At 50.6% G+C, this 26,073-nt stretch overlaps 4 protein-coding genes across 8 annotated transcripts; 2 read left to right on the forward strand and 2 right to left on the reverse strand.

Moving 5' to 3' along the window:
• The first annotated feature begins 52 nt into the window (after positions 1-52).
• On the forward strand, positions 53-5,235 carry Creb3 (cAMP responsive element binding protein 3). Its single transcript, XM_038347505.2, has 10 exons — positions 53-192; positions 276-431; positions 519-675; positions 750-820; positions 938-1,027; positions 3,100-3,206; positions 3,297-3,365; positions 4,368-4,452; positions 4,538-4,622; positions 4,710-5,235. The coding sequence occupies exons 2-10, from the start codon at positions 279-281 to the stop codon at positions 5,033-5,035; spliced, it is 1,143 nt and encodes a 380-aa protein (XP_038203433.1). The 5' UTR covers positions 53-192; positions 276-278; the 3' UTR covers positions 5,036-5,235.
• On the reverse strand, positions 5,167-17,467 carry Gba2 (glucosylceramidase beta 2). Of its 3 annotated transcripts, none has more exons than XM_038347499.2 (17): positions 16,613-17,467; positions 12,460-12,551; positions 12,168-12,283; positions 9,490-9,708; positions 8,967-9,206; positions 8,640-8,742; positions 8,341-8,494; positions 8,141-8,266; positions 7,783-7,955; positions 7,475-7,579; positions 7,173-7,280; positions 6,918-7,069; positions 6,698-6,804; positions 6,437-6,579; positions 6,245-6,360; positions 5,962-6,153; positions 5,167-5,713 (listed from the first exon to the last, which is right to left on the reverse strand). In XM_038347499.2, exons 1-17 carry the CDS (start codon positions 16,945-16,947, stop codon positions 5,435-5,437), a joined length of 2,760 nt encoding a protein of 919 aa, XP_038203427.1. In that variant the 5' UTR covers positions 16,948-17,467; the 3' UTR covers positions 5,167-5,434. The 3 variants fall into 3 exon arrangements, with proteins under 3 accessions (XP_038203427.1, XP_041911911.1, XP_038203428.1); XM_042055977.1 differs by having other exon boundaries at positions 8,967-9,201; positions 16,613-16,662; XM_038347500.2 differs by having other exon boundaries at positions 9,490-9,727; positions 16,613-16,662.
• On the forward strand, positions 17,289-26,073 carry Rgp1 (RGP1 homolog, RAB6A GEF complex partner 1). 3 transcript variants are annotated; one of them, XM_038347503.1, is made up of 9 exons: positions 17,289-17,697; positions 17,971-18,105; positions 18,423-18,559; positions 18,815-18,898; positions 18,996-19,145; positions 19,358-19,504; positions 19,697-19,824; positions 19,998-20,187; positions 21,544-26,073. In XM_038347503.1, the coding sequence occupies exons 2-9, from the start codon at positions 17,990-17,992 to the stop codon at positions 21,765-21,767; spliced, it is 1,176 nt and encodes a 391-aa protein (XP_038203431.1). In that variant the 5' UTR covers positions 17,289-17,697; positions 17,971-17,989; the 3' UTR covers positions 21,768-26,073. The 3 variants fall into 3 exon arrangements, with proteins under 3 accessions (XP_038203431.1, XP_038203432.1, XP_038203430.1); XM_038347504.1 differs by having other exon boundaries at positions 17,289-17,691; XM_038347502.1 differs by having other exon boundaries at positions 17,290-17,590.
• LOC119826300 (microseminoprotein, prostate associated) lies at positions 21,993-22,914 on the reverse strand. Its single transcript, XM_038347507.1, has 3 exons — positions 22,785-22,914; positions 22,491-22,599; positions 21,993-22,173 (listed from the first exon to the last, which is right to left on the reverse strand). Exons 1-3 carry the CDS (start codon positions 22,912-22,914, stop codon positions 21,993-21,995), a joined length of 420 nt encoding a protein of 139 aa, XP_038203435.1.

The raw sequence follows: 26,073 nt of genomic DNA on the forward strand, positions 1-26,073 counted from the left end.
TCCCGGGACGTGGCGCAGCACACGAGCCACTTCCGAGTAGGAGGGAACTCCAAGTTCCAAGATGCCTTTGGGCTGGACTATTGCATCTTTTCCGTTGTGTTGGAAGCTGAGGAGGCTAGAAGCTGGGTGGCGGCTGTGGTTTACTGTGACCACTAGGCCCTCGGCCCTGCCCCCTGGAGAAGGGTGACTAAGGTAAGTCGAGCCGATTTGACAGACTGAGGGGTCGTGCCTAAGGTTCTGAGATTGTATCTGCGCTCAGGGATTTCTATCCGTAGATAATGGAAATGGATCCTGGTGGTCAGGACCTGCTAGCTTTGGATCCTGATGATCAGGTCGCGCTGGACTTCCTGCTGGAGGAAAGCGGAGATTTGTGGACTGCGATCGAGCAGGACGTGGAGGCTCCGCTGGACCTGGAGCTGTCGCCTTCCGAGGTGGGTGGGCGTTCTGAGTGGGAAAGCTAAGCGATGTCCGTGAGACCCAAAGGTACAGAGATAAACCAAGGCCTGTGAATTTGTTAGAACTCCGGGCAAGCCCTGAGCGACTGGGAGGTAGAGGATTTACTGAGCTCTCTGCTCAGTCCCTCGGCATCTCTGGATGGTCTCAGTTCCACCATCTCTTCTATTTGCCACGACCACAACTACTCCCTCTCACAGGACCATGTCTCCATAGATCTAGGTGGGTGTGAAATGTTAAGTTATGGGGGAGGAAAGAGCTCACAGGCCTAGCCAACCCGACTTTCGCTTTTGCAGATCCCGAGATCTTCGAAAAGGAGGGGTTCTGTGTGACTTCACTGTGTGTGGAGGAAACAGCCGCAGAACAGGTACTGGGCTTGGGTTTTCAGGATCATCTTACCTTGCAGGACTGGGGTCAGATTCCCCCAGTCTTCTCTGACATCCCCATGCAACTCTGCTCTCTCCTCTGTGTCCTCCAACCTTAGGAGATTTCTAGGCTGATACTGACTGAGGAAGAGAAGAGGCTCTTGGAGAAGGAGGGGATTTCTCTGCCCTCAACACTTCCTCTCACTAAGGTAAGGTTCCTGTTGCTGGAGCAAAAGCTGGAGGGGAATTTATGGCCCAAGTAGGCAAATTCAGTTTATTTTATATCAGTTACTTGAAAAAGGACTGAGGTCAGAACCTAAGCAAACTTGTTGCTAGCGGGAAGCTGGGTCAGGTAGATAATAGGCTAGAAGCAAGAGCAGTTCCTGATCTTGTAGGGCTTATGTAAGTTTTGGTGTTACTTTCAAAATTACCAGTGTGTGGCTTGGTTGGAAAAGGCCCTTGCTGCCCTACCAGACCTGGTATCTATCCCCAGGACCCACGCGATGGAAGGAGAGAACTGACTTCCTACTAGTTTTCTGATCTCCAAACAAGCCCACACCCACATATAAAAACAATTTTTGAAACTAACATTAATATAGGGCCTTGAAAAGGCCTGCAAATGAAGGGCCTTTACAGATGTCATCATGACCACAGACCCCCACCTCTTGCTCAGCAGTAGAAATGTCTGAGTCTGAACCAGCCTAACAAAACAGTTGTCAAACCGGCCATGATGGCTCACACCTCTCTTGTCCCAGCACTCAGAGGCAGAGACAAGAAGGTCCTCATATATTCAAAGCCATTTTCCAAGTGCTGTGATTACAGGCAGACACTACATCTAGCTTTCGTGGCAAGTATTTTTATGTTGTTTGCCTTTTTAATGTTTTCGTGGTATCTATTGTTTGTTTGTCTTTTGTTTTTTTTTTTTCTCAGGACAGGGTTCTGTGTAGCAGCACTGGCTGTTCTGGAACTCACTTTGTAGACCAGACTGGCCTTGAACTCACAGAGATCTGCCTGCCTCTGCCTCCCAAGTGCTGGGATTAGAAGTGTGCATTGCCACTACCACCCAGCCTTATGGTGTCTTTGGTTAATGTAGATGTTTATTTATGGCTGGAAAATCAGGAGTTAAAGGGCAGACTTAGCTTCAGGACGAGTACAGGCCAGCCTGGGCTACATGAGATACTGTCTCCTGTCCCTCCACCACCATTACAAGATGAGTGAGTAAAATATTAGTAAGAAAGAAAATAGAATTTGGAAATGATCAGTAGTGGTGCTGTCCTTAGGACGGTGACTGTCTTGTCCTCCTTTCTACTGGTCAGACCACACCTTAATCCCCCCACCCATTGCGAGTTGAGTATAACACCTCATGCTACATCCTCTGTCCTGCTTTTTGAGAGAGGGGCTTGTAAGCCTAGGCTGGGCTGGCCTTAGACTGTGTACTGGCCTCAGACTTTGAACTCCGGATCCTCCTTCTACCTCCCTTGGACTAGATAACAGGTGAATGATATCATTCTTGGCTAGTGTCCAGATTTGACAGGCTATATTGGAGAATATAAGAGTTAACAACTTCAATTTTAATTTCTGGAAAAAAAAGCTTAAGTGGCTTAAAATAAGGATTTATTCTATATAACCCCAGAGATTGTAGGTAAATCCAATGGAGAGAAATTATGAGATTGATGTTGGCTTAGGATAAGAATGGATTTTTGTTGTTGTTGTTCTTAGTTTTGAGACTGGTCTTATGTAGCACAGTCTGGCCTCAAACTACTCTAGCCAAGGATGGTCTTGAAGTCCTGATCTCCTCCCTCTCCCTCCTAAGTGCTGAGATTACAGGCATGTGCTAACCCCTAGTTTAAGAGGAATTTTTTTTTTTAATTTAATTAAAGACTGGAAAGTGGTTTAGAGCACTTTCTGTTCTTCTGTGGGGTTTGGGTGCAAGCCCCAGCACCCACATGACAGCTCACAACTGCCTGTAACTGCATTCCCAGGGGATCTGACACCCTCTTCTGGCCTATGTGGGCAGCAGGCAGACACATTATATACAGACATACATATAGACAAAAACACCCATACACATAAAAGTAATACCAAAAAATAATCTGGCTTTTGAGTGTTGAACACCTGGTCCCTGGAGACATTCACAGAGAAGGCGGATGTGTACTAGTCAGAGAAGCTGCAGTCTTTCACTGGGAAGAAGGCTGGACTTAGCTGCCTTCCAACACACCTATATAATACGATATGTATATAACAATACACCTTGGATGACCTTTTTTCCGTCTTCTCTTAGGTGGAAGAACAGGTTCTAAAACGCGTACGGAGAAAGATTCGCAACAAGAGAGCTGCTCAAGAAAGCCGCAAGAAGAAGAAGGTGTATGTCGGAGGGCTGGAGAGCAGGTAGGGAAGAAAGAATATGGGGGAAGCTGGAGGCCTTAAGGTTTTGAAGGGAAGACACGGCAATATTTTGATATTCATGTTATCCTCCAGGGTCTTGAAATACACAGCCCAGAATCAGGAGCTGCAGAACAAAGTACAGCTTCTAGAGGAACAGAATCTGTAAGCAACCATTTATAGTCATTCATTTTTTAAATCTTGTTTGTTTTTCTGAGACAGGGTTTCTCTGTGCTTTGGAGCCTGTCCTGTAACTAGCTCTTGTAGTCCAGACTGGCCTCAAACTCACAGAGATCCACCTGCCTCTGCCTCCCGAGTGCTGGGATTAAAGGCATGTGCCACCACTGCCCGTCTTAATTTTTTTTTTTTAACAATTTTTACTTTATATGCATTGTTATTTTGCCTGCACGTGTATCTATTTGAGAGTGTCAGGGCCTCTGGAACTGGAGTTACAGACAGCTGTGAGCTGCCATGTGGGTGCTAGGAATTGAACCCAGGTTCCTCTGGCAGAGCAGTCAGTGCTCTTAACTGCTGAGCAAACTATCCAGCCTCCACACTAATTTCTTAATGCTTTCTCACTCTTTCCACTATTCCACACTTGACTTCTAACTAGATACCTCCTAAGTACAAAAACCTAGTGGTTGGCCTTACCAGGTCTCAAGCTCAGAGCAATGGGAAATAAATTTACAAGTAGCTAAGGAGAAATTAAGTACCAAGAAAAAGAAAGGGAAGGAAGCAAAGACCAAATGGAGGTAGTTGGCATCAGAGCAGCTGCAATTTGGGCATGGGACTGGGTAAGGGAAGCATTCTAGTGGAGAGAAGACAAGTTTGTGTTTGGCTGGAACTCTCTAGCATGGTGGTGTTGTCCCAGAAAGTAGAGAACACAGTACCTGGTGAGGATTATGTGCATAGTTGATCAGGTGTTATGAGAATTCTGGAAGGCATTTGCAAAGGGGTTTAAGTCAAGGCAGAGAAGTTTTGATTTTTCATTTTAATAAGGAACTACAGGCATTTGTCCACAAAGGATAAGTCATTTGGGAACAAAAGGCAAGGAGGTCGAGGGACTGGATCGTCTGCGCTAGTGGAGAGGGTGGCTCAAGTAGAAGGTTTCATGTGACTCGGGTGCTCGGCCAGGGCATGCTCACCCCTGTGTTCTCTCTCCCTTAGGTCCCTTCTAGACCAACTGAGGAAACTCCAGGCCATGGTTATTGGGATAGCAAACAAGAGCAGCAGCGGCAGCACATGTGTTCTGGTGAGGAGGAGGATGAGAGATCCTGTCCTTGGCAGAGACAGGATGATGACCCACAGCCCTCAACCACCTTTTTCTTGTGTTCCAGGTCCTGCTCTTTTCTTTCTGCCTTCTTCTTGTACCCGCTATGTACTCCTCTGACACAAGGGGGAGTGTGCCAGCTGAGTATGTGGGTAAGAGGCTTAAGGACACCTTTAAGGCATGGGCTGTGGTAAAGGGCTTCTTCTGTGTTGTCTCTTGACAAGCCTTTGTCTCTTCAGTGTTGCACCGTCAGCTCCGTGCCCTCCCCAGTGAGGACCAGGATCAGATGAAGCTGCCTGCCCAGCAGTCAAAGTTACCAACGGACAGCACAAACCAGCTACTGGGTAGCTCAGAGCATACGCTCCAGGCCTCCGGCAACTTTACCTGCCTGCTATACGACGCCCCTCAAGCAGAACCACCTCTGCGCTGGCCACACTTTGATCTTTCCTCAGAGACCCCCTTTGTAGGTCCCGACCATCTCCTGCAGGCAAATCTTTCAAAGGAAGAGGGGTGGCTGCCTACCCACAGCCCTTCTGTCATCTTGCAGGGCAGGTTTTCAGGTTAGATGTGACAACATGGGGGATCCTCAGCCTGAGGATTCCTGTCTGTATTCAAGTAAGACAGAATGGGGGAAAGAGCTGGCCTTTGCTTCTGTGCCTGTTAGGATGCCTGGGAACTCAAACACACCACACTTACTAGATTTATGGGTCTTTTATTTATACCCATGTGTATCTGTTGTTCCATGAATAGACTTGGAGAAATTTACTGGCCTTGACTATTTCATCCACAGAAGGAACGGGTAGGGTAAGAAATAAATAAGTGGTTCTTCAGCCCCTTCTTACTGGCACAGTTAGGTAGGAAGAAGGGAAGGGGCATGATTGTCCTAGTGGCTCAGGGCTGCAGGCGTTGTGGGAGGAAAGAGGAAAGACCAGTGTGGGTGCTGGGCTTCCACAGTTCAGAGGGGTCACTCTGGACTTAGGTTTGTCCAAGATTTCTTTGGTCCACATTCAGGCTCTGTGCTTAGTCCTACGCCCTGTGTGATGACTGGCCTGCTGCCCTTTTTATGCTGCTGCTGTTGCAGGGCCAGCTGCATGGCCCAGATGCTGAGTGGCCTCATGTAGGCCAGTGAGCGGAACACTCGCTGCTGGCAGTATGCCTCTGGGGTCTGGAAAGCCAGGCCCAGGCGTTCCCATACAGTGCGGTAGCAGCCTTCAGCTGTCTGGAAACCTTCCCAAGTCAGACCCTGTGGGGAGAGGTAGAAGTCATACATAATAACTGGCTCCCATGGTACAATTCCCTCTGGTGAGCAGATAGTATGCCTTTTGCCCCCAGGTTAGAACTAAAGGCAGGAGGTGGAACACGTACCAGGGAAAAGGGGACTCAGAGGATGGGTAAGATGAATTTAGGATGTTCTAAGAATAATTTAGTAGTTGAGGAAGTTTTCTGGACCACAGTACAAGTGGTGAAGGGATGAGAAAGAGAATACATTACCTCTTGGATCATGGTGGCTGCCAGCCCGTAGACCACACCCACCCAGACTTCATCAGACTGCACACTGGATCTGTCGGGAACACCATGAGGCTGCATCCCATTCACAGCCCCCATAGCTCCTCCTGCAAAGGCCTGGACATTGAGCTCGAAGATGGTTTGGAGAGCACGGACCACATGCAGCGTAGGAAATACCTAGAAGAAGAGAAAAGGCAGAGAGATAGTCTCTTATACTTGCTTCCCACCTCCAGGGAAACCAGCCTTTCTGGCTTTTCTAGCCTCTCACCTCAGTGTCTCCTTCTCCCAGGCCACAGGCCCTCAGGAACCACTGCCCAGCACACTGGTCAGACATGACACTACGGGACTGAGGCTGGGAGCTGCTGTCGTAGTTGTAATAGCGGCCTAGAGTAGAAGGGCAAAATAAAGCTGCTGCGTGCGTGGAGCTGGCTTTGAGATGCCCCAGGCTGCTCTCACTCACCGTTCCAGAGCAGTCTCTCATAAGCTTCTCGGCCTCGGCAGAGAATGGAAGAAAACTTATCCCGGACATCCTGGGCCCCACACAGAACAGCCATCTGAACCATCACAGCCACAGCAGCCAGCCACAGCCCTCCACAGTAAGCACTGATCAGGGACAGGGGCTGGGGTGAGACTGGCAGCTCCAGCCCCTCCCAGGCACGAGTGCCACCATCCTTCCATGACCAGTTCCCCACCTCAGACCTGGAAATCCCTCTCCCCCAACCTGGGGCCTGTGGCGACCCAGCCATCATAGGTCTGGTCCGCATAGCCTCCGTTCTCAATGAGTCCATCCTGGTCCTTATCAAACTTCATTTCAGACTCCATCACAGCCTAGAGAGGAAGCAAGACACTGCAGATGTAGGCTCTAAGATGCTGGCTATCTGGGCTCTCCCGAGACACTATTATGTCCCTGGTATACTGGACACTGTATACACATGCCTTACCAGACACACAGGCCACATGTCCTTCAGGAAGCCTTGGTCACCTGTCAGGTAATAGTCCCGATAAACTTGCAGCACAAACTTCAGGTTCAGGTCCTTCCAGTCAGCAGTGTCATGAATCAAATAGGCATTGACCCGGAGCCATGGCTCGTCATCTGTGGGAGGGGAGGGGAGGGACCTGGTTTTTCTGCGTCGGTGGACAGGATAGAGGGAATAAAAACAGAGAGGAAAGTTGACTTGGGGATAGCGGAACCTTACCTGGGTCCCCAATGTCGTGAGGGATAACGTTCCTCCTCTTCACAGGTGCCACCACTCCACTCATCAGGTACCGTCGCCTTGTCAGGTCCTCCTTGAAAGTTGCCAGAGCTGGAGGAGCAGATACACAAGTAGGTGAGGGAAAGCAGGAAATGGGCAGTCGGGGCGGGTCATAGAGCTGTGTGTGTGTGACCCAGAGGAAAACCAATAAGCAGGATGTAGTATGCTCAGGGCAAGGGGAAGGACATCATTTGAGAGACTATAAAGGTTCAAGGGTAAAAGAAGCTAAGAGGAGTTACCCTCACCCATATCATACTGTAGACTGAGTTCAAGTTTGGGCCACAGCATGACGAGGGCAAAAGAGGCATAAAAGTGGACATCGTATGTGTTGTACATGCGGTACTCCTGGCCTGGAGAGATGACAGAGACACTGTTGCAAGAATCCCAGCTCCCTTTGATAGCCCTTCAGACGCTGGAAGCAGGGCACAGTCCTCCGCCCATAGTCACCATTTATCCCTTGGCCCATGGTTATCTTGGGACAGGCAAAAATCTATCAGCTTGCTTTAAGCAGGACACTAGCTAGCCTGACACACCCCAACCCAGCAGCCCATACCCTCAAGATAGCCAAATCGCCCATAGTCCTGCAGAATGGGGCGGAGCTGATACATGCTCCCTCCCAGCTCCTCTGGCAGAGAGTCTTCAGGAACTTCCAGCCATACTGTGCCTCCATCAGCCAGGAAGTATAATTCATTGAACAGCGCAGATTTGTACCAGGCAGGCAAGGATCTGGGAAGCGAAGAAGAGAGAATAGATCTTTATGAACTTCCCATGAAAGAAAGGATTCTAGAGGAGCAGGGGCACTCAGTGAATCCCAGCACAGCCCTACTGACTAGGGGGAGGAGTGTAGAACTAGATCAAGTCCTATTTGGAGTAAGTGCCTGGGGAAAAGTACAAGAGGTCTCTACTGGCACCTGTCATCCAATACTGGGCTCTGCCACGCTGAGATTCTCTTCTCCCAGTCTGCATATTGGCACAGTGCGTAGTGGCTAAGGGCAGGTGCCACATCACCGTCTGAACCAAAGAACCGTGTGTATCGCCTGAGATGGAAAGAAAGGCATAAGAAGGGGTGCTCTAGGTCAGAGCCCCAGTGCCTCTGCATCCCTGCATTTACCTGTAGTGGACTTGGCCCTTAGCTCCAAACATGATCCTAGGCATATCCCAAGCCAGTGAAAACTCCAAGCAGCACCGGCCTCGTGGTGGCAGCTTGCTGGAGATACATACAGCCCCAGCGACACCCTCTCCTTTCTGCGAGGGGGTGCTCTGGCCTAAGAAACACAGGGGAATCAACACAGGCCCTCCCTAGGGACTCCCAACTCAAGGACAGGGCTAGTCATTATCAGGTCTCCCACCCTGGTCCTAAGACAAGACACAGCCTTTCCCCCAACACCTCCCTGCCAAACCCCCCATCACCAGCAGGGGAGTCCAGCTGTCCATCCTGAAGTAGGTCCTGCCACACCTGCTGCCCAGTGCTGTCAGGGTCAAAGGCTGTGATGTGGGTTACGGTGGCATCTGCCTGTTAAGGGGTCAAAGACTCAGTGAAGGCAAGTACAACGACCCTGGATTCTGACTAGCTCTTCTGCTCCTCTTACACACTGTCACCTCTGAGTTCCAGAGGCAGGGCTGTGATGAAGATGGGACTTGGGAGCTGATGAAATGAAAGACTATGAGAATAGGTTCGGGGTCAGGCTGTGAGGTTGGGGCTCAGGCAGAGAGGTATAGGGCAGACTCTTCCATTACCGTGCATCGTGCAGCCACAGCCATGGTGTAGGGATTCGGGGCGGTTGGGTGATGCAGGAGTAGCCCCTGCACGGTCTTCCCATCCCGCTGCAGACAGAAGGGCTCATTCCATAGCCCTCCTGCAGCATCATCTTCACCCCCTAGTCCATTCCGCATAGAGAACATGATAGACACATCCAGAGTCTCGTCTCCTTCGTTTTCTACATCCCACACAAAGACTCCTACAGGGAGGCAGCTGTCCTGGGGATAAAAGACCAGACTCAGGCTCAATGTATCCATTCTTGGCTCCACTCCTCAGGATCAGCCATGGGCATAGAGAACCTTTTCAATTATTCCCTGCTACATGCCTGTCTCTCTTGCATCTCCCATATTCCCAGGAGAATGGCCTACCAGAAGATTTAGAAGGCTAGCATTAACTGGACTGGGGAGCCAGTGTGATGCTCACAGCTTCCGTCTGTCCCTTTCGTCTGCAGAGGTGGACCTATGGGAGGGAAGGTCAGGAAGAAACAGGAGGAAGCCTCACCTGGTAGTCATGGGGCAAGATAGGTGTGATCTGGCGGCAGGTGAGAGTGACTTTCTGCCCAGGAAGCTGATAGACTGTCCAGGCTCGGGGGTAAAGGGCATGGTAGAAAGCAAAGTGACCACACAGGCCCCAGTTCCAGCTGCGCAGGACACTTGGACGCTCCAGGGACAGAACTTGCTGATACACAGTCCGCCCATCTCGGCGCAAGCATACTGTAAACTTGGAGAGAGCAGACAGGCTGCAACAAGTAACCCATGAGCAACACACACTGGTCCCCTCCCCCAAAACATTTCCTCCCTTCTCAGACTCACCACCAGCCTTAGGCCATCTCCCAGCTCAGTGAGCCACCACCATGTCCTCCTGCCTCCCCCTCCAGCTACCTCCTAGACTTCCTCTCCCTTCATGCCTGATCTCAGTACCTTAATCAGGCCTAGACTATCTCTGCCTTTTATGGTAGCAGAAATCAAGATGTGCCAATCCCTGCTTAGCATGTTTCAGTGACTACTACGGCACTCAGAATGAATTCTGAACTCTAAGCTGACTTCCTGGTCACACAAATACTCTCCAGTCTTGAGCATCCTTTATTTCCTCTTTATACATCTGCCCATATTCATCTCCATCTAGTTAGATCCCGTCATCCTTCAAGGATTAAGTCACATAATATCATCTTCCTCCTTCTAGCAGGGAGCCGGCTACTCTGTTATGCCCTATCCCTCTTTATTCTGGTAGTCAATGAATTATGTCACCATGTTTTTATTTGCTATCCTGTGTCCCCGACTGTCCCCATGGCTTACTCTGAAGGCAGGGGCCACTTCTAGCTTACTGAAGTGGTCCTCACAGAGCTGGTGTGTGTGCAAAGAACAAGCCAAGTCTCTGCAGCACTGTCTGTTTTCTCAGTACTGCACGTCCCCTCATGGTGGCAGTCTCCGTTTTCTCCAAGTCCCATTTCTCCAGTAAAACTTTAGGCTCCAGAAAGGAGGAATCTGGGGGTTTAATATCTCTTTCCTCGGTCCAAACTATGTTTGGTGTTTTTATTGTATTAAAGTTTTTTTTTTCCCTTTCTTTTATTGCTTTTGAGATAACCTAGGCTGGCTTTGAACTGGTGATCCTCTGACCTGAGTAACGGGATTACAGATATGGGCCTAGTCATAAAATAAATTTTTTCATTTTGCTGGTAAAGTACAAATGGTCGAGACCACCAGCTCTTTGTCACAGAGGTGACTGGGCTCAGAGTCCCATCCTTTCCCTACCATGCTATCTTGAGCATGTTACCAATGCCCTCTGGATCCTGTTTCCTCATCTGTAAAATAATCACTAAATGGTACTTTGTAGGCTCGTTAATATAAACATCCCCAAAGCCTACCCCAGAGTACTGACACAGTATACAGGCCATAATTACCGCAGAGTCATGCTTCCAAAGGCATTCCCCTGGGAATACAGAAGAGATGAGGCATGCACTGGGGGTGGAGCATGGCTATTGAGCACAGCCACTAAACTTGATTTGAGAAGGATACTGGCATCAACAGGTTTAAGACCTGCCAGTCATCTCCCCTTTGAAGATAAGCTGAAGGCGGAGGCATCAGAACTTGCTAACTCAGAAGGGGAAGGGGAGGTCATCGAGAACTATGATGAAAGGCGGGTCATATACTGTAAGATAAGGCCCAGATAAGATATAGAAATAGAAATGAAAAACCTGAAGCTTTAGAAAAGACAACTAGAGAGAGAGGATTTAGGGAGTCCTGAGCAGACCTCAAGAGATCTGCAGCAGGGGAGCTGACCTTTGGCTAAAGGTTTATACATCTAGGTAAGGAGAATTAGCGCTGTGCATCTGTTTTCAGCATGACATTTTAGGTTTTATTTTACCCCTTCCAATCTTTTTAAATGTCCTTTCTGTAAAAAAAATAAAATAAAATAAAAAAAAATTGGGGGGCTGGCCAAGATGGCTCAAACAATGAAGGCACTTGTCACCAAGCCTAACAACCGGAGTTTGATCTCCCAAGCCCACGTGTGGGGTAAGAACCAGCTCCTTCCTATCAGTTGTCTCTGACCTTCACCCCAGGCCATAGTGTGCAGACGCCACAGTGCATAGTGCACATAACTATGTATGGAGGCTGGAAGGGAATTTGTAGGAGCTGGTTCTCCCCCTTCTTCCACCAAGTGGGTCCCAGGCATGGAATGCAGGTTGTCAGACTTGGGTGGCTTCACCCCTTGAGTATTCTCACTGCACCCCCACCCTTTTATTTTGAGAGAGAGAGGGTTTTAGGTAGCCTGGGCTAGTCTCAGCCTCATTGTGTAACTGAGGCTGGTCTTGAACTCCTGATCCTTTTGCATCTACTTCCCAAGTACTGGGATAGGGATGTGCTACCCCACACAGTTCCAAATGTTCTTTTAAGCCAGTTTAAATGTTCCAGAAGTTTCTGCTCTTTGGAGGGTACTGCCTGAGCTAGAAGACTGAGCAAGCCAGGAAACATGGACATGGGAATTATCAGGCATGTTTACTCTTTCAAGAAACATGGGTTCTGTGTTCATCTTAATGTACTACTGTCCATCCTAGCACTGGGCTGGGTATACAGCATCCTGAAAGCACTCATTGAACTGGACCTTGTAGATGTCTAACTGCCACATCGCATGCTAGTCAAGAGCCACAACTTTGCCTGCCCCCATTTCCTGGCCCTTACTTGGTCTGCAATGACTGTCTGGTGCTGGTACATGCCAGGATTAAGTTGCCAACGACAAAACTGGCCTCTCCAGCCCCGGGTGATAGTGCCTCCTCCAATGCCACCCAAGGGACAACCTGGAAAGAAAATCAGGATAGTTAGTGGAGAATTAGAAGAGGAACGCAGGCCTTCCTGTCTGGGCTCTAGGGAATGGAGCCATGTACTATGCATGAACTGGAAGCCTCTTTGCCTGCCTCTGCAGAAGCACAGAAGCCAGACCCACTCTGAAAAGAGCAGTTGAGCTGAGACTCACCATAGATCTGTCTCAGGGGTACAGAATTGAACATGTCGATGAAAGGGGTCTTCTTTTCCACCTGGGTCTTCCGGTACCACCACTTCAAGTACCTGAGGAGCAAGTGTCAACATGAGTAGGAGGGCGAGTGTGCTGTTTCTTTCTTTATTTTTTTTTAAGATTTATTTATTATGTATACAGTGTTCTGCCTGCATGTGTCCCTACAAGCCACGAGAGGGCACCAAATCTCACTACAGCTGGTCGTGAGCCACTGTGTGATTGCTGGGAGTTGAACTCAGGACCTTGACCTCTGAGCCATCTCTCCAGCCCAAGTGTGCTGTTTCTTAAAAGCTGCAGTCATCTCCCTTTCTCTTGGTCCTCGGCTGTGATCTCCCACTAAATGCCCCAAGAATGTCAGGCTCCACAAACAGTCCTGTAATCATAGCATTCTGAAGGTTGAGGCAGAAGGATCTCAAGTTTGAGTCCAGCATGAGCTACACGGTGAGACTCTGTCTCAAACAATAACCTAGGACCCATCACTGTGTCTTCCAAACTGTCTTCCTCTGGATTACTCCACCTCAAGGACCTTTATCCCAGCTGCCCAGGTACTGGTGCAGGATGCCCTTGTTTCTCCATCCTGGGGAGAACTGATTGTTCTAACTCCACCACCACTGTGTTAGCTCAAGCCCAGGAGCTTTTGTCTGTATTGACAGGGCTGGTTGCCCTTCCCTGACTACATCCTCCACACATCCCCTTAATTTCCAAACAAGCAGAAGCTGCCAAAAGGACTTCCTCTTTTAAAAACGACTTTATTTATGATTATGAATGGTGACAAATTAGGGAGACAAATGGCCTCAGCGGAAGATAGCTGGTGATTATGTATTCTGGACCGTGTCCCCTTAGGCCCATGCCCCCTTCAATTTAACTGTAGGTTTTCAGATTGTGCTCCTTAAAAATACCCAGTAAATTAACTGGGCATAATGGCTCACACCTATAAAACCAGCACTTGGGGTTGAGGTTAGCCTGGGCTACACAATGATTTCCAGGACAACCTAGGCATCGGTGAGAACCTGTCTCAACAAAATAAAACAAAATCAAAATACCCCCTACAGTAAAGCTTTCTAAAAATGTCAGTGTCAGCCAGGTGGTGTGGCCACACCTTTAATCCCAGCTCTCAGGAGGCGGGTGGATCTCTGTGAGTTCAGGACAGCCTGGTGCACAGTTCGAGTACCAGGACAGGCAGGGTTACACAGAGAAACCCTGCCTTGAAAAACAAAAACCAAAAAAGTCACAGTGTTTCCCTGTTCTTACTCCTTGCTTTGTACCTAATGAGAAAACAATCAGGACTGTCACATACAAGTCTCTGGGTCTATTTTCAAGGCCAGCACCCCTGCTTCATCCTTCCCTCTGCTCGTCTTCTTTATGCATTCTCATTCAGGATGGGATGCCCTGATGTCCTTCCCACTTCCACTCTCCTCCTTAAGCAATCATTTTAGGCCTAACATTCGGTCACATCTAAACAGGTGATTGGCTATGTGAACCCTCAAGCTTCTGCTTCCTCATCTACAAAATGGGAATAGCTTCTGCCCTAGCTACCTCCTGTTATCACCGAAAGATCAAATACCCTAACAGATAAGAAAGTCATAAAGTCGACTATTGGTGACAGGTATGATTATTGCCACACACGATCTCAGCTCCTAATTAGACACTGCCTTGTTATTTCAGCGTGTTCCTCACGTGAGCATGACATTTGGGTTAGGGGACAGTGACCAAGACAAGATGAATGTTACCCACAGCTCTAAGCACAGGACAAGGCACAGGGCCTGCAGCCTGTAAATATTTGATGAATTTATAAATGAATGGATGCACAAACAGTTGACATAGAAAGAACAATGGAAGACAGACTGGAGCAGGAGTTGGGAGGGAGAAATGGATGAGGTAAATTCTGGGGGCAAGGTAAAAGGCGTGGAAGACACAGGATAGGTGGTGGCAACTCTGAAGGTCCTCTGCCAGTTCAGAGGCGCTAGGACAGCAATGAGAGGCCAGAAAGGATTGGAGAAGAGTTCTAAGACAGGCAGAACAAAGGACTGTCTAGTAGTAAACATTACTCACTGAACTGACTGGCTGAAGGAACAGCAATCAAAACTGAAGCTGAGCCTTCAGTAACTATCCTGCCAGTAGTGCTGCGGGTGCTCCTCAGTTCAGCTCACTCCAAGGGGCTCCTTGTTCTCCTTCAGCAGCCGGCCATTCCTGACATACCCAGTCTTCTCTATAATACCAATCCCCGCTCAAAAATGACCATTCTGAATTCTTGCCTCTCCTTTAACCTCAACCTAGGACCTCATCCCATTCCAAAAGCCATGTGTTGATGATATCCACCCTATCTTAGTATGGGAAGCCAAGGTCCAAGGGGCTGAGCAAGAGCTTGAGGCCTCTGTGACTCAGCTCATATTTAGTGGCTAAGAGGCTAGGATGAATGTACACCTGCTCTCGACCTTATCCTGATCACATGCAATCCACCGTGCTTGTCTCAGCACCCGAGATCCCATCCTAACACAAAGGCTCTGGGATCAGAGCTGGACTGGAACAATATGATGGTTAATTCTTACAACTTGCTCAGCTCTAGAGTCACCCAGAATACAAGCCTGTGGGCATGCCTATGAGGAATGGTTGTCCATATTAGGTTAACCGAGGTGGGAAGATAACTCCTTAACTGTGGCTGACACCATCCCGTGGGCTGGAGTCCTGAAGAAAAGAAAGCGGGGTTCTAGCATTCATTGCTCTCTGCAGCTGGCTGTGATGGTGTGACCAGCTGCCTCTCATTCCTGCCACCACTACTTCTCTGCCATGACAGAATGTACCCTCAAACTATAAGCCAAACAAACTCTTGAATTACTTTTGTCTGGTTTTGATCATACCAATAAGAAAAGTAACTAGTCCAGACAGTTTCCTAAAGGGCCTAGAGGAATGATTCTCCAAGATGGGCCACCCACAGGAGCACCAGGCCTTCTCATTGTCTAGGGCTAGGGCTAGTTAGGTAAGTGGATTTCCCACCACAGTCCCACAGCACTGACTGGGGCAGGAAGGTTTAGATATTGCTGGGGTTGAGTTTCCCAACTTTTATGCCTCCCTCCCCAGCACTGCGCTTATATGCGAACTGACTCAGAATGACCTCAGAATGATGCTCTGTCTTTATAGCCATCTGTTCCTGTTAATGGGTATGGCTGCTCATCACTAGCCTTCCAACTCCATGGGAATCCAGAAGGGTTCCATAGTAGCTGCTCTGGAGTGTCTGTGACCTCTGGGATAGGAGGACAAGCCAAGACTGGCTCTGGAAGACTTACCTACAATACAACACAATACTGGGGATGCCCGAGCACACCAGGCTGGAAGTCATCTTTAAGGATCTGGGGGGAGGGGGTATTCCGGTGGTGGAATGTGTGCTCCCTACAACTGTGCTTTATTCCCAGATCTCCCCATTTTTTACATGCGGATGCTTTCACTGTGGTGTTCAGGCTTGCTCTGAACTCTTAGGTTCAAACTAATTTCCCGCCTCAGCCTCCCAAGTAGGTGACACTATAGTGTCATATATGTGTGCACTACTTTGCCCAATTCCAATTTTGCTTCTTTTGTATCAGAAGCCCTCTGTCACAAAATAGAGTGAACTTGTCACCCTCTCTTTAGGGTTGACAAGAGCCAGACAGCTATTCCAGGAGTCAGGGCTTGAGGACAGAAACAGATGAAGCAGCGCATGCTTAAATAAGGTACAGAACGCTTCAGCTGCTGAGGGGAATGTCGGCTGGAGAATGCCTCACAAATAAAACACTGTATCAGGACAACAGAGGCTGGCCTTCCACTTTGCCACAAAGTATAGCTAATCTCAAAGTGAAGTCTGGGAAAGAGGAAGTGCTTCGGAGGGAGCCTAAATAGGAAAAGACTGAGGGCAGGACTAAACGCTCCTTCCCTTTGCTGCGAAGATGCTAGGAAAAGGGGGTTTCAAAAAGATGCTCTTCAATCTCCCCCTCAAAAATTGCAGGGGTAAAGAATGCAGGGGATATGGCACACTTGACTGGAACCAGGAGCCCACCTACTTGATTACCCTTCTCTGCTTATGCAGGGAGTCTTGAATGGGAACAAAGGAACCAAGGCATTCTAGGCGAAGGGATTGACTCACCTCAAGCCCAAACCGAAATGCTTTACCAAGTTGCTTAGAGAGACGTTGTTAGCTTGAAAGGGTTTCCTCTTCTCTGCAAACTCATGAGCCAAGCAGATCCGCCAGCCAAAAGGAGGCACCTGGTAGCCCCTAGCATTACCCTCGTAGGAGGCCATCAGCTGCCCAGAGTCCTCTGAATTGCAGTAGCCGGGATCATTCTGGGGTCCACTGTCCTCAGGGCTCCCGCAGTCAGTAACCCGCACAGCCTTAGTGTCCCCAGTATTTTCAGGACAATAAACTTGAGGATCTCCTTCGGCACAACTGATTTGCTCTGAGGCCGGTACGCAGGTTACCATGTTCACTGGCTCCTGGGTCCTCACGACCCTGGGGGTCTCGGCTCCCTCTGTCACCTTTTTGACGGAAACGCGGACACCAGTTGCAGTTAGGGCCGGACGCTGGGGAAAGCCGAAGGAAGTTGGTGTTCGGGTAAAGTGTCAGAGAGCTCTTGCTGCAGCAGCAGTGGCCACAGCAATAAAGTCTCCGCGGGCTCTCTTGGGTCGCGTCTCTAGATCCTAGGCGGGAAGGGTTGGGCCTTGTTGTCATTGGGCCCTGGCGAATAGCTCGCCCGGCCAAAGGCCGACCGGCTCCGCGGACGGGGGCGGAGCCGCGGTACCTGCCCGCAAAGCACCGCCCCTGGGCCCCGCCCGGGAGTTCGCGGCGACCCTGGGCCCCGCCCCGGTCCGAGGCTCCAGGGTCTCCAGGGCGGGGTACCGGATCCCTCCGGCCGGGATCCCCAGCGCCCGCGCTCAGGTGCCTCCTCTGGGAGGGTGACCCGCAGCCCAGGGACCACCCGAACCCCTTCCGGTCGGAAGCACCCCGCAGGTCGGACCGGAAGGGGAGCCTCAACCCTGCAGTGTGACAAAGGAAGTCCCGCCTCTGTCGCGCCGCTGACACCGCGGACGCCACCGATCTCCGAGCCGGTCTCGGAGGGGCGGGCAGGTGAGGATCTCCATCTAGGAGTCCGCGTTTGTATCCAGAGACGTGGCGCGCAGCGGCGTCCTGAGCTAGGATGTGGAGCCTCGAGGGGAGCGGAGACAAAGGCAAAGGCAGGCCTGGGAGCCTGTGGGTGGCGACGCAGGGGGCCTAGCTCGACTCTAGAAGCGGAGAGGTCTGGGGCTAGAGCGACGCCCTCACGCAGGCTGTACGGAGTCAGTATCCGTCGCCAGATCCCCAAATCCCAGCTCTTCCCACCCGCACCGAAACTTGAAAACCCCTACTTTTTGCCCCTGGGACCCAGATCTAAACATAACCCTAGGTCCTGGACACTCCTTTCTCCTTTCCCCTTGTACTGACTTCTGGCACTTTGTGTTTCCTTCTAGATTTGTTTCTGGAGCTGCCATGATTGAAGTGGTGGCTGAACTGAGTCGAGGTCCTGTATTTCTGGCGGGGGAGGCTCTGGAATGTTTAGTGACTGTCACTAATCCCCTGCCCCCGACCGCCACTTCTGCATCCAGGTGGGGATGCTGGTACTGAAGGTGGCGGCCCCTCCGGGAGGAAGCCTGGTATCGCTCGCTCCTTCTAAATCAGAGCTTTGGTTATCCTGTAACTACACTACCATCACCACCTACTTCCTCCTTGCTGGTTGTAGGGAAGAGCTTTTCAACAAAGATGTGGATGACACGGTCCCTACCCACCTTTCCTCCTCCTCCCTCTGAACTTGTTGCGCTTTGCATTGTGAAATGGTTTCACATTGGTGATCTTGTCAGGCAGTATCGGAGGGAAAGCATTTGTGAAGTCTATCTTCTCATCCCTTCTTTTTCCTTTTCCACAGTGAGGCTCTGGCCTGGGCCAGTGCCCAGATCCACTGCCAGTTCCATGCCAGTGAGAGTCGAGTAGCCCTGCCACCCCCGGACTCTAGTCAGCCAGATGTCCAGCCTGACAGCCAGACTGTCTTTCTGCCGCACCGAGGTTAGAGACAGAGTATTTGTCTTGGAGGGAGGGGAAGTCTGTGTCACCCAGGGGTAGAGTTAAGTTGTTCTTGTAAGATGCAGTCGCCAATGCATCAGGAGTGGAGCGGAAGGTAGCTATTGGTTTGGGGCTATGAGACTGTCCCTGAACTACAATAGAAAGAGTTGGCCTCTTCCCTGCCTCCCCTTGCTGTGTGACCCTGGTCAACAATGGACAACAGAGTCATTTCATTGCACTCTTTCTTACTTTCCATAGGTGAGAGGGGTCAGTGTATCCTTTCTACTCCACCAAAAATTCTGTTTTGTGACTTGAGGCTAGACCCTGGAGAGTCCAAATCATGTGAGTGGTTGTCCCCCAGCCCAGAACTGCCTTCTCAGTTCCCTGGAGGGGGACTCTGACGACCTCCAGCTGCCCTGACTACTGTTTCCCTTCCCAGACTCCTACAGCGAAGTGCTGCCCACAGAGGGACCACCTTCCTTTCGGGGTCAGTCAGTCAAGTACGTCTACAAATTGACCATTGGCTGCCAGCGTGTCAACTCGCCCATCACTTTACTCAGGGTCCCTTTGAGAGTTCTTGTGCTGACTGGTGAGCCAGGTTCCTAGAGGGAATGGATGGCGTGGAGGCTTACCGAGCATAGTCCCAGAGGACCTGCAGGGACTCCTAGGGACAGTGCTGGGGATGAGGTGGGGAGTAAGCTGAGACATAGACCTTCAGCCTCCTCAGGTGGGACCCTCAAACCCATTGTCTGTGTACATCTCTGATCCCTCCCGGCATTACCTCTGCTCAATTCTGTCTAGGTCTTCAGGATGTCCACTTTCCACAGGATGAGGCGGTGGCTCCATCCAGTCCATTCTTAGAGGAGGATGAAAGCGGCAAGAAGGAATCATGGCTAGCTGAGCTGGCTGGGGAGCGCCTCATGGCTGCCACCTCCTGCCGCAGCCTCCGTGAGAATCCTTTCATAATTGCCCTGATCCAACTTTTCCCTCGGTGTGTCCCTGTCTGAAAAGTCTCCTGTCTACTACATCTCTTCATGGTCCACTAATATCTTGTCCCCATTGGAAAGAAAAGCCTCGTGTTCTGGCCTCCTAGATATTCCCCAGTGTAAACTGTAACCTTTTGGTGTCTATTCTCCCCAGATCTGTACAATATCAGTGATGGCCGAGGGAAAGTTGGGACATTTGGTATCTTCAAATCTGTGTACAGACTCGGCGAGGATGTGGTGGGGACCTTAAACTTAGGGGAAGGAACGGTAGCCTGTTTGCAGGTGAGAAAGGAGCAGCTTTGTTGTTCTCAGCCCGAAAGGCGAGGGTGGAAGAGGGGCCTGCATGAAGAGGGGTGGTTTGTAGAAGTGGAAATTGGGGTTCCTCAGGGCTACCACTCACCTACAGTCCAGATTTCCAAATGTCTGCTGGTATATGTCTCTCTTCTTGCTCCCAGTTTTCAGTAAGCTTGCAGACTGAAGAGCGTGTACAGCCTGAATACCAGCGGCGCCGTGGGACAGGAGTTGCCCCTTCGGTGTCCCACGTGACGCATGCCCGGCACCAGGAGTCCTGCCTCCATACAACTAGAACCAGCTTCTCCCTCCCCATCCCTCTTTGCTCTACCCCTGGCTTCTGCACTGCCATCGGTGAGAACCTGACCGTTACTGGAGAAAGGAGTGGGGGAAATAAATGCTGGGCTTTGGGAGAGTGTAATGATCCTAAAACTCCCATGTGACATGCATGCCTGCATCCAGCCCAACCCTTCGTATTTTCTTACATCTTTCCACGGACCCTCAGTTACTTAGATGTGCCGACCCCTAAACTCTTAACAGCTTTGTAAAGCACTGTTCCTGCCCTGTGATGCACTGATCTCTGGCTTCTTAGCACATTTGTTTCAAGCTACCTACTCTTGACTATCCTGACCTTGGGTTGCTAGGTAGTTGACACTGCTATCCTTATGGCATCTCTGGATAACATATTAACACACCAGGTTTCTTAGAAACAAAGTGTTTGATTGAAGCTTCTGCCCTGTGTCTTCTCTTTATGGATACAATCTGTTTTTTCTTTCTTTTCTTTTTTTTTTTTAAATTGTTTTCTGAAGCGGGATTTCTTTGTTTCACCTGGAGCTAACTCTGTAGACCAGACTGGTTGTGAGATTAAAGGCATGTGCCATCATTGCCTGCCTGTTTTTTTGTTTTTTGTTTGTTTGTTTTTAAGAGAGGTACTCATTGTACCTCTGGCTGGCCTGGAGTTCATCGTGTAAACCACATTGGCCTCAAACTCATAGAGATCCACCTGCTTCAGTCTCTTCTTCCTGAGCAATGGGATGAAAGGCATGCACCATCACACCCAGTCAGAGAATTTTAAATTCATTCATTCATTCATTTTCTTTTGTGTGTGTGTCTGGGCATATGCACCACAGCACGTGTGTGGAGGTCAGAGGACAACTTTCTGGAGTTGGTTCTCTTCACCACATGAGTTCCGGGGATCCGGTTTAGGTCGGCAGCCTTGGTGGCAAGTCCCCTTAACCTGCTGAACCATCATGATGGGTCTTAGTTTCGGGTTTTTTAGTTTACTGGCACATCCCGTCACTGACTTTACTACCTACCACTTGCTTGCTCTTTTTTGATATTAGGGTCTCATGTAGTCTCCCAGCTGGCATCAAACTGACCTTGAGCTTGTGGTCTCCTGTCTTCAGCAAATACTGGAATTACGGGCATGTGCCACCACACCTGCTTTAGAGCAGTGGTTCTCAACCTTCTTAATGCTGTGCCCCTTTAATACAGTTCCTCATGCTGAGCTGACCCCCCAACCATAAAATTATCTTTATTACTACATCATAACTGTAACTTTGCTACTGTTATGAATGGTAGTGTAAATAAATATCTCTCTTTTCTGGTGGTCTTAGGTAACCCCGTGAAAGGGTCCTTTGGCCCATAGGGGTTGTGACCTACAGATTGAGAGCCACCGTTTTAAAGTAGCTCTGTCTTTTTCTTTTACAGTGTCCTTGAAGTGGCGACTGCATTTTGAGTTTGTAACATCCCGGGAACCAGGATTGGTTCTTCTGCCCCCATTGGAGCAGCCTGAACCTGCGACCTGGACGGGGCCTGAGCAGGTGCCTGTAGACACCTTCAGCTGGGACCTCCCCATCAAAGTGCTTCCTACGAGCCCCACCCTGGTCTCATATGCTGCCCCAGGCCCCAGCACCAGCAGTATAACTATCTGAAGGTGGCCCACATGCCCACCGTGGCACAACTTTCTTCAAGACATTGAAAACTCAACAGCTGGACCCGGTGGGGCCCGCTTTCCCCACCTGGGGCCCTGCCGCACAGCGATGAGAACCAGGCTTTCAGCTGTGGCATTGATTTATTTATTCAGAGTAAACGGGCAGCTGCTAGTGGTTTCCCTGGAAGTGGCAGCAGCAATGGGCAGTCAGCAGATGGGTGATCCTTCAGCTGGAGTGGGGAGCAGGAGCTCTAGGGACAGGGGTGTTAGCTGAGCCCCATTCTAGGTCAGGTCCTCCCCCTTTGCAGGGCAGCCGAGGGTCAGATTTTTGCACCAGAGAAAACCGACAGGTTCCTGCTTCCTGGCGCACTTCACACCCAGCGGGGAAGTCAATGGGATGCTGAGACCTAGAAAACCAAAGATTGGGAGTCGGTACAGTGGAAAGCCACCTCTAGGGTGTGCCCTTCCCTCTCATAGCTGTGTCTCCGTCCCCCCTCCCCCCCCCCGGTATCTTCTAGTGTCCCCCAGACTCTCCAGCTCAGCTCTCTATATAAGGAATTTTTAGTTTCCTAAGCAGGAGTATTTCCCTCCAGATCTACCTCAGCTCCCCTTCCTCCTTGGTGCCTTCACCTCTGTGGTCGCATGATGCTCTCCTGCTTATTCTTGCCTCACAGAAATTAGTTCCTCCCCACCGTCCTCCCTCTGGCCACCCTGGGTCACTTACGTGTCACAGCAGCCCACACCCACGGGGTGCAGACAGGTGCAGTGGAAACAGTCCTTGCGGAGCCAGGATTCACCCAGAGTGAAGTATTTCCCGTCATAGTGGCAGGGAGCTAGGGAGAAGAGAACTGGTCAGTTGGTAGGTGAAAACTGGGCGTGTCGGCAGCAGCCTCTTCTGCTCTAGGGTGGGAGAGAAGCCATGCATACTAGCCGCCTTGTCCCTCCTGTGTCACAGGGTCATCTCTGAGCTGTCGTCACCCCCTCATCTTTCCCTTAAGCATCAATCAGTCCACCTTACCTTGAGCTTGGAAGTAACACTTGCTGTTAACTCCTGGGTGCTGCAGAAGCAGAGACACCACCAAGCAGACGATCCTCCAGCCTCCCAGGATCCCCTTGCCCTGTCCAGCCCAGAGCATCCTCAGAGCCATTCCTGCAGCTCAGCTCTCTCAGACCCTGCCTGGCTTTTGTTCAGATTCCTCTGGCCTTATCCCCCTTCTTTTGCTGCCTTGCTCCTTGACTCCTGAGTGTCTTTCTCCTTGGGTTCTGTCTCATACCATGGCAGTGCCCTCTGCTCTTACAGGCTGGGCATGTTTATAAAGTGAGGACCCTGGCCCCCTGCTGAGCAGAACTGGACAGGCTGCCGCTCTGTTTCCTGAGGTGAGGGCATGAAAACAAGAGGTCCTGCTTTTAACAAGCTGTGAGGGCTGATTCATGCCCCCACACAGCTAGGAGGAGGGAGGTGGCCATGGAAGGGGCACTGGACTGGGCACTTCCCCAGCCGGGAGGGGGAGGGTTGAAGGCCCCAGGTGGTCCCCAGATCTCCTTGACCTGCAGAGAGGAAGCATTCCATCAACCCTCCCTCCACCACCACCAGGGGTGTGTGTGCTGGGATCCCTGCCTGGACCGGAGGGAGGCATTTCCTGGGGATGGCTAATCCTGTGCCCCAGCCAAACCAAGGAGCTGCAGCAGGGTGCAGCTGCCAGAGGCTCCAGGAGAGCAGGCAGGCATCTGGAGTGGAGGGCATGTTTCCTTCAGTTCCTAGGGGGGTCGGGGGGACGGGGGCAGGGTTTCCCTGGTGCATCTGAGAAATGACTGTCCTCAGCACCCATGGGCACCCCAAAGGTAAACTTTCCATTGTTTTTTATACCCAATGGGCAGCAGTTACAAGATTGCCCCATCCCGAGCAATGCCCTCCCTCAGAGAGAAGCATCTCTTCCAAGTACCCCAACAGATCATCCTCCTACTACAGAGATGCTCCCTCCCTCACGATGGAGCAAGGCCTCGTGGGCTTTCGTCTTTGGCATTCTTTGAGTTTTGCAGGCTCTGGAAGACTAGAAACAGACAGCTGAGATTCAGACTCTTACTAGCCACCTGACCTCACACAAGTCACTTCCCCTCTGTCATCCTTTCTTTTCATCTGTGCATTGCCAGCACATGGGTTCATCGTGAGATAGCACATGGGATGTTCCTAGTAGCGTCTTTGGCCCGTGACCATCAGAAAATAGCCTCTTCTTGAGGCTAAAGCTCAGAGACAATGCTGGTGCAGTCTCTGGAGGACAGTAAGCAGCTCTGAACAGCCGAGCTCTGCTGTTGTGAGCTGCACTTTTGTGCTCCGAGGTCCCCTACTGCCTCCTTCGAAAACAGGTATGGCCCTGTGAGCATTTTGGTTCCAGTCGTTAACATCTGGAGTTCCTCCCACCTGGTTTGAGCTGCTTTTCCCACCTCAGTACCTTGGGAAGAGGAATCTTACCCTCCCACTAGCCTTAGGTCTCTGCTTTTTCTTATTTGATCCTGACCCCCTTTTTCCCCTTGTCCCCTCATGTGGATCTTAAATCTCCATTGTGACACTTGTGATAATAGTTTATCGATTACTAACGCCCTGATCTAACTGGTCCTCTTTACTTTTTACTTCCCCACATTTCAAAGGCCCCGCTGCTGCTCCAACTACCCCTCTCCTGCTCATAGGACCTTTGCTCTGGTTTTCCTTCAAGCCTGTAGTCCCGTGCAGCCAAGTTTACTCTCCATACAGTAGATATGACTTACCCTGCCTGCCATCTCTTCGTCCAGCAGCCACTGTCAGTGCCCCTCTAATTCCTTAGCTGTCTTCCTCCAAGATACCTTTGGCCTTGGCCGGGGATGCAGGTCAGTGATAGAGTGCTTGCCTACCATCTCCGTGTCCTGGTTCCACCCCCCCCCCAAATTGAGTGAAAGAAAACATGATTCCCTTTTAGAGGGGTATCAAGACAAAAACAAAGGAAAACTTAGGGTACACCCGGTAGGCTCCTGTGTAGGGGCCATGGCCTTGACTCCCTGACATCCTGGCTGGAGAAGGGATTAGAAGGCATCAGACAAGCACAGGTTTTAGCAGTCTGGTCATAGCTCTTCCTCTGCTTTGGGGGACGCACCTGAAGGCTGAGCGTAGGCTATCTTCTGCACGCACTACAGACTAGAAGTGGAGGCGAGTGGGAAGCTAGAGACCCGGGAGGCAGTGGAGGCGCTGGAAGTGGACCTGATGGGCACTGGTGTGTGAGCCACACTGCATTAGAAGGGAGGATTAGCCTCCTGGAATGCAGACAAAGCAGGCGTGTCGCGGTGAGAATAGGACAACTTCCTGAGGTTGCGGAGCAGTGTAGAACTGATGGACGGCCTGGGCCTGCAGTGAATGTGTAGGGTATCAGTGGCTGACATCCAGCCCGCTGAGTCCTTGGAGAGCAGCCTCAGGAGCAAGGGGCAGGGTGGAGTTGGCACAGGCCACCTGTGCAGGGACAAGGACAACATCCGCTGGAGGTGGGCCAGGCTGTGTTCCAGCAGTGCAGGCAGGTGCGCAGAGTGAGGAAGTGAGCACATTCCGGGGCTGAGTCACCCCAGTGCTGCCACTTTGCCCAGAAGGTACAGAGCATGGCCTTTGAAGATCATGGCTCTGGGAGATTTGAGGACCGAACCCGGAGTGGGGAGGGTCTTGAAAGAGCCCAAAGAAATCATGGAAGGGGCTGTCTGCCCAGCAGGCACCACAGTGTGAAATGCAAAGCCCCTAAGTTCACAGCTTGTTTCTGAATAGAGACAGCCAGGCAGGGTAGAGCCCCTGGGAAACAAGGGGAGAGGCAGAGGAAAGGTCCTCCAAAGGCTTCCTAGAGAGAGCAGGATCCGGGAAAACTGGGAGGCAGGTGGTGCGGTTCACCTGGGTTAGGCTTCTGAGACCAAAGCATCCCAGCAGCGGGCTGTGCTGGGCCAGAGGTGTTTGTCCAGAGGCCTGTGTGAAGGACGGGCTTCAGGGAGTGTGGAGAGTTGAGGGATCTGGATCTTTGCAGAAGTTCTTGGTTCTGAAGAGGCTTGCTGTGGTAGAAAAATGATGGGTGAATTTTTCGGGTGGACTGGGACAGCGTGTTGGCTGGTGCGCAAAGGTGGTGAAGGGTGTGAAAACAAAGCCATCTCTGTCTGCCGTAGTCACCAGCCCAGCACCGAGAAATCTCAGGAGGGTTGCCACTAGCGCGAGGCCAACCTGGGCTACAGAGAGAGACCCTATCTTAAAAAACAATTTGTTCTTACTGAATTTTAAAACAAAATCTTGAATAAAAGTTGAAAATCAA

This window comes from Arvicola amphibius, chromosome 11, assembly GCF_903992535.2.
Source record: "Arvicola amphibius chromosome 11, mArvAmp1.2, whole genome shotgun sequence".
Lineage (NCBI taxonomy): Eukaryota > Metazoa > Chordata > Mammalia > Rodentia > Cricetidae > Arvicola > Arvicola amphibius.